Genomic DNA, 7,467 nt, shown 5'->3' on the forward strand with positions numbered 1-7,467 from the left:
TTATATAATTCTTTTATATTTGGATAAATAATTATGAAAAAAGGTGACACCGAATTGAAAGAGTTATATTTCAGTACACACGACTTTTTAATTTTATTGAAAAGTATGTATATCTAAAAAATATTTAAAAATATATTTTTGCACTAAATTTTCAAGTTATCAATATAAACAAAAAAATTAAAGAAAATAAGGTGAAATTTACTATATAAAGTGTGACCTCTCATGTAACTTTAATTTCAGCATTTTATTAGCAACTAAATTATAGTGTTTACTTTATAAGAAAGTATATTAAAATCATTTTTTAAATATATTTAAAAATTGAAAACATAAAATACATCAAAAAATATGCATTTGATTAGTTTACATCATTTTAAAATTCAAAGCAGTCACTTTCCATTGATTTAATTAAAAAAGTTGAATCAACATTGGCTAGTTCCTTTATAGAAGTGTGACACAGCTTTTTGCTTTTACCCTTATGATTTGAGAGATAAAATTCCTTTTCAGTTTGGAAATTACTCAGTTAGAAAAAAGAATCTTTATATCTTAGTCCAAGTATGTGAAAGAGATGTTGACAATGTTTGGTTTGGATGATACAAAGCTAGTTGGTACTCCTATGGCGATTGGATGAAAGTTGACTAAGGATGATGATTCCCCTAAAGAAAATCAAACCATATACAAGTCTATGATTGGTGGATTGCTCTACTTGACTCAAATGAGACCGAATATCATGAATGTTGTTTATTTTATTTCTAGATTTCAAGAAATCCTAAGCAATCTCATGTTGGAGCTGTTAAAATAATTTTCAGATACTTGAAGAGAACTATTGATTTTGGTTTATGGTATCCTAAAGATGATGATTTTACTTTGAGTGCTTTTACTGGTGCTGATTAGGTAGGTGATGTGGATGACAAAAATTATACTTGTGGTGGTGCATTTTTATTGGGAAAAAGATTAGTTTCTTGGTTGAGAAAAAAAAATAATCCTATTTTCTTATCTACTACAGAGGTAGAGTATATTATTGTTGCTAGCAATTGTACACAGGTAATTTGGATGAAGGATATCAGAGTTGTGTATGATGAGCCTATTTCTATTTATTGTGACAATTCAAGTGCAATTAACATTTCTAAGAATTTGGTGTTGCATTCTAAGACTAAGAATATATCAATCAAGTTTCACTTTTTGAGAGATAACGTGAATGAGAAGGAAGTCAAACTGGAGTATGTGCCTACAAAGGAACATATTGCAGACATTTTCACAGAGCCTTTTTCTAAAGATACTTTTGAGTATCTCAAAGAGAAGCTAGGGGTGATTGCCCCTCTTGATCAGAACTAAGATGCGTTGGCATGCATTAGTATGGTGCATTTAACAATCATATTTTGTGATCTGGATTGATGAGTGGAGGCTGCTACTGAGGGGGGGTAGTTAGTAAGGTAGTTATTGTGTTATGTGGTGAAAATATGTGCCTTTTTCATTGATGTAAAAGGGGGAGAGAATTATGTGAAAAAATCTAAAAAGTTTAGGGGGAGAGAGTATCATAAGATATTTGGGAGAGAGATTTTCCTTTTCTTTGTCATTGATTGTTTTTCACATCATATGTTGCCATCAATGCCAAAGGGGGAGATTGTTGGAGATTTTTGATAGTATGCTACAAATATGTGCTTAAGGGATATTTGAAGATGTTTGAGAGATGTTTTGTCATTGATGTCAACATATTTCTTTGTTTATTACAATGATGTAGTGAGTTTAGTGAGCTGGCTTGTTTTGCATATTGATGATCAAATTTTGTGAATTAAAGGGTGTTCAGAGGATTGTGAATAGAAGATTCAGTATAATTTTCAAAGGTCCGCATGAAGATTTGAGCTATTTATGGCTATTTGTGTTGTGACTGGTTTTTTTAATCAATGATGTCAGGGTATTTAATATTTTGATCTGCATTGCTCCGCATTGTAATATCTTGATTTGTTGATCTAGAGGAGTGTTTGGGATATTCATGTGTATCTTCAATTAAGTTGGTTCGTGGTTTAGAGCTTTGCAAGTTATTTCTCAAGGTTGACAGTCATTCTAGTTTCTTGAAGTTTGGTATTTAATGATGATGTTATTCTAGTAATTTGAGTTGTTGTGGATGTTGTGGTGATAATTCATGATGCTTGTAGATGTTTCTAGATCATGTGCCTTTTGTGTTGGTGGTCTGCATTGATCATTGTGCGCATAATTGATGATTTTTTCTGGTGTGATAGTCTTCTTCATTGTTTTGGTGCACTAGATACTTGTAGTGTGTTGCAGATGTTCGATGCAAAATTATTGGAGGTGTTTCATATTCGAGGCATGCAATATGGGTTTGTGCTATGTCTTGGCTGACATTTCTTGGTCCGCATGTGATATTATAGAATGTGTGCTTAAATTTTTCTAATTAGGCAGTGTGTGTTAAGACGACCTTGTTGGTCTTGCCAAGGTTGATGTCATGTATAAATAAATGTAATATCCTTGTAATTGTATGTATGTTGTGGATGAGTGGATGTGCGAATAATGTATTAATATTTCAGAGGTGGAGAAGAAGTGTAAGAAGAAATTGTTTGTGCTTAACCGAAACTGTAACTAGGCATTAGGAGATGCTACTTCTTAGTTCATGATCTTCCGAATGTGATCCAAATATGTATGTAAGATAGTGAGTCTTCCCTGGGTTGTAGCCCTTTCTTGTTTTTTAGCAATGACCTCTAGGTAGTGTTCCTAAATGCATATGCATTCCCCATTGTAATATTCGTATACTTCTAACAAATTATCATCAGATTGTGGGTAGGTTCCCACCATGGTTTTTCCACGTCAAAAATCTTGGTGTTATGTGTGTTCATGCCTAATTGTTAGATCTAAGATTAAGTTTAATTTGTGTGAGTTTTTGAGACAACTGATTCACCCCCCCTCTTAGTTGTCTGCCCAAAATCAGACCTATTTTATCAATGCTCCTGGCTATATGAATATTAGCCCAACAATGATTAAATCTAATTATGTACTTTTAGAATCCTATTTGGGTTATTGACTTAAAACACACTATATTAATATTTTTTCTCTTTTTTATTCTTTTAACATTTATTTGGAGTTAATTACAGAGAGATTTACATTCAGGGTTATATTGTAAATTATGTTAATAGTTTAAATGATTTAAACTTCTTCCATATTTATGAATTTCTAAATTTCTTTGTTTGGACACCTTTAAAATTGTTTGCTAGAACATGAATATAATTATATATTTGTATTTATATCTATCCATATATCTTTGTATCTTTTTATTTTTCTATCATTATATATTTCTATATAATTATTTATAGAGCAACACACAAACATATAAACACAATTAAGGCTACAAAATGAGTTTTAAGTTATTTACACTTAATAACAATAAATTAAGTTTATTGATCAAATCATACTAGATGAAATATTTTGCTCTTATATGTATCATTTATTCTATAATCTTGTCTTAAAAAACTACAATTAGCTCCTACAATACACAAGTATGTCAAGACCTAGTGATAAAAACATTAGGGAGAGTTATATCATTTCAATAGAAAGTTTGTTTCACAATTCTTTTATAATTGATGCAAGCATGTCATTTGATCCATGTAGTGAACCTAGATTCTATATTCTAACCCTATACTAAAAGAAGGAAAGTTATTTAACAATAATTTAGCAATATTTACTCTAATGCCCTTGTTAAATTTGAATTGATTTAAGAAAAAATGATCGAGTTAAATGAAAGAGTGGATGCAATCTTGAGGAAGTGAAAAGAAACACTTAATAGAGAAACATAAAAAATGCATATAAATAATTTTGTTCATAAATCATAATCATAATGATAAAAAAATATTACATAACTCAATAACTAAATAATGTTGTCAATTGCATGATATTCCTAAATATAAATATTTTTTTACACACACTCTAAAATTGACTTGTTAATTGATAATAGTTTATCCTGGAACTTTTCTTCATATACAATCTTTTCATCTAGCTATTTTGAACTTGTTCTATTTGGAGGTATTAATAAATACATTTTTTTAATTGATCATATGAAGTTGAATAGTAATAAATTTTCCCCTCTATAAACCCTTGGAAATTGAATAATAAAAAACATATTCGGCATATTCTTAAAATGCAAACCCTTTAACCCATTTTCTAAAAAGAAAAAATAAATAAATGTTTCACTATTGATTTATCCCTACAAAGATTGAATACTTGATTGTATTTGATGATAACAAATAATTGGAATTAACAGATTGCATTCCTTAGATACTAGCTGCATATAGTATCAAAAAATGACATAAATGTGTTTAGTCTTGTTGAGATAGACGAATAAAGGAGGCCAATTTGCGAAAATCTAGAATTTTAATTTTAAATTGGAAGGGGACATTATTTCAAATATGTAATTGTTATGTTACTAAATAATGGTTAGGTTTAGGAGGAAAATGACAATGGATATAGATCCATAAATAAGTGTAATAATTAAGTAGTTAAGACAAATCTATAGTTTTTCTTATGTGCATGCATAGATAAGGTATGACTAAAATGTAAATATATTTGTGTCTATAAATATAAAAAAGAGGGGTTAGTAGAATGAGCTCAAATTCATAGAATATCATGTCATTCTCTTTTATGTATGTGTATCAAGATATTTATTGAAAAAGAGAATGAAAAATAGTAACCAACATGGGTATGTAAATGTGATCATTATAGTATTGTATACTTTTATTTTAGATTAATTATGCACATATATCTTGACCTAGAGATGTCATTGTAAGATTTTTATAATTTTCACAATATATTAATATTTTATTTAGGATAATAAATAAATTTATTATTTATGAAATAAGCATATCATCTAAAAATATAGATAAAAAAAAAAAGTCGAAACTAAATACTATGTGGCTAAATAAAATAAATAAATGCAAAATTTAATACTTCCCCATTTAGACAATCAACAAACTTATGTGGCTATTTATCTATAAAACTTTTGGAAAATGTCTTCTTTATATAAAATATAATTAAAAGTTAAATTTTATTATTCTCATAAATTTAATTACAACATATTGTCTTGAAATATATTTATATACATGTAGAAGAAGAGACAAGATGGAAATAAAAAGTACATATATTATGAACTACATTACCATAAATGGTATTGTTTAGTTCTACATTACCATAAATGGTATTATTTAGTTCTACATAAACATAAATGGTATTATTTAGTTCTATAGCAAACTAAAGGTAATATAGTAAGTATGCAAATGATTTGAGCATGATCATGGACCATTTTCATGGATTGTTACGCTCTTGAAGGATTTGAATTCCCATATACCTGCATATGTTACATAATTAAAACGTTATGTTCATATTATATTGTGAGAACTTTGAAAAAGTAATAATCTAAATTAAATATTGATATAAGTAAGGATATAGATTAATACCTTCCAAGCATGAGGATAGTGGCTTGTGGATTGGTACCAAGAGAATCCTTAAAAATTGAACCATCCACAACCCTTAGATTATCAACACCTTTAACTTGATACCTTCTGTCAACTACCAAACCAACTTGACATCCTCCATGGTAATGGTTATATGTATCTAGTGTATCATTACAATACTTGGCCAAGGCAGAATTGTTTAGTGGATTATTTGGTAAGCTTGTCCCAATGTATTGAAGTGTTTTCATATGTTTGTTATTAGTAAATGCAAACTGTTGAATAGGAGATGACATACTTAGATTAATCATAATTTTCACACAAAACATACATTTTTTCAAATCAAAAGGGTGTGAATAGTAGTTGTAGCGAACATAGGGATTATCTTGAGGGTCTATGCTTTTAAGCCAAAGATCACCCCTTGATATGGGAAATGCCACTTTACCCCTTACAAGACCTAAATGTTGTATACTTGTAATATTTCGTTGGATATAGCTACCACCCTCCATGTATACTTGTGAATCATCTAGAATGCCAACTACTTGTGAATAAGAAAAATCAAGTGGTTTTGGGGATTCTACAAGGAACCCTGTACTTGGATTGTCTTGAACATTTTTTCCTACTAAAGGTAAATCTAAAAGAATAGTAATATTCAATTTTTTAAGTTGTTCTTTTGGACCAATTCCACTTAAGAGGAGAAGTTGAGGGCTACCTATGCTTCCTGCTGACAAAATCACCTCACTATTGGTTGACAATTGGTTAAGTGATACTTGATAAGGAAGGACAACATCATTGCTTTTGAACTCCACTCCACTAGCCTTGAGCTTTCCTGCATAATATATTTTAAATAATATTACTTACAAATATAAACATATGAAGATGATAGATTACACTATGAAGATAATCTATAATGTATAATGACTTTGACTTCTTGTTTCTTAATATTTATAAATGAATAAAGGAAACATTAATCTAAATATTAATAAATAAAACATTGAAAACACTTAATTATCAGTTTTCGTCATAAAGAAAATTTGAGATTATTATTAAACTATTTGATATTTTAATGAAGTAGAGGAGTTCTCCGTCTAGCCTAGGCAACTGATACATTCCAGTCTCCTATAAATTAATTAAGCTAAGAATTTTTATCACAATGAACGAGTCAACTTTTGTTCCATTTCAACCTAACCATATAGTTTGAAAACGAGGGAATTTTGAAAATATAATATGTATACGTACTTGATTTCAGATTTGTTAATTTTAATTAATGAATAAATACACTTAAACGTGTATCAAAAAAATATTAATATGCAATTAACTAAATATATATACTGTTTGAAAACTCAGAAATTTTGAAAATAAAAAATATAAACGTACCTGATACCGAAGTGAAGAGGATTCTACTGGCAGTAGCATTCAGAAGAACTACGATATTTTCTGGATTTGCATGCTGGAGAAGATCTGCGGCCGAATGTCTCTTTCCGTTCTTGTCAAAAATGGAGCCACTGATCTTGGTGCCCTCCAAATGATCCAAAGTATATCCATTGTAAGGAAGAACTCCTACTTGAAGAAGCCCATTCTTGAAAGCAGAATTCCAAGGAAAGAGCTTGTATTGTTTGAAGATAATTGACTTCTCAACCCATTCATATGATTCATTCACAAGTTTCTCATCCCACTTCATTTCCTGAATATCTTCAGAGCGCGCCCTGCTGTAGAAGCCACCATTGATAGCTGTTCCACCTCCTAGGACTCTCCCCCTTGCCAACTGCACTCCATCTTCTGAGTAAAACGCCTCCGCTACATAGGGAAAATCTGTGGCATCCCCGAAAAGCCTGTAAATTTTTTCGAACTCCTCTACATCAGGATTTCCATAAGGAGAGTCTCCCCTCTCCAATAGCAAAACAGAGTATTTCTGTGAGAGAGTTGCTGCCAGGGGACACCCAGCTGCACCTCCTCCAACCACAATGTAATCGTACGTCCTTGTAGCTGCCTTTTTAGCATCTGCTGTCATAAATGG

General features: G+C 30.2%; 1 protein-coding gene across 1 annotated transcript; it reads right to left on the minus strand.

Moving 5' to 3' along the window:
* Positions 1 to 5,304: 5,304 nt before the first annotated feature.
* LOC131856662 ((R)-mandelonitrile lyase-like) lies at positions 5,305 to 7,131 on the minus strand. The gene is made up of 3 exons (XM_059208521.1): positions 6,828 to 7,131; positions 5,457 to 6,279; positions 5,305 to 5,347 (listed from the first exon to the last, which is right to left on the minus strand). Exons 1-3 carry the CDS (start codon positions 7,129 to 7,131, stop codon positions 5,305 to 5,307), a joined length of 1,170 nt encoding a protein of 389 aa, XP_059064504.1.
* Positions 7,132 to 7,467: the final 336 nt, after the last annotated feature.

The sequence above is a fragment of the Cryptomeria japonica genome, chromosome 7 (genome assembly GCF_030272615.1).
Source record: "Cryptomeria japonica chromosome 7, Sugi_1.0, whole genome shotgun sequence".
Taxonomy (NCBI): Eukaryota; Viridiplantae; Streptophyta; class Pinopsida; order Cupressales; family Cupressaceae; genus Cryptomeria; species Cryptomeria japonica.

Coding starts and splice junctions, on each gene's coding strand:
- LOC131856662 (XM_059208521.1), bottom strand. CDS start 7,131: ATGAAGTGGGATGAGAAACTTGTGAATGAATCATATGAATGGGTTGAG. Junction 6,280..6,827: donor CCTCTTCACTTCGGTATCAG/GTACGTTTATAT, acceptor TATATTATGCAG/GAAAGCTCAAGGCTAGTGGA. Junction 5,348..5,456: donor ACTATCCTCATGCTTGGAAG/GTATTAATCTAT, acceptor TAACATATGCAG/GTATATGGGAATTCAAATCC.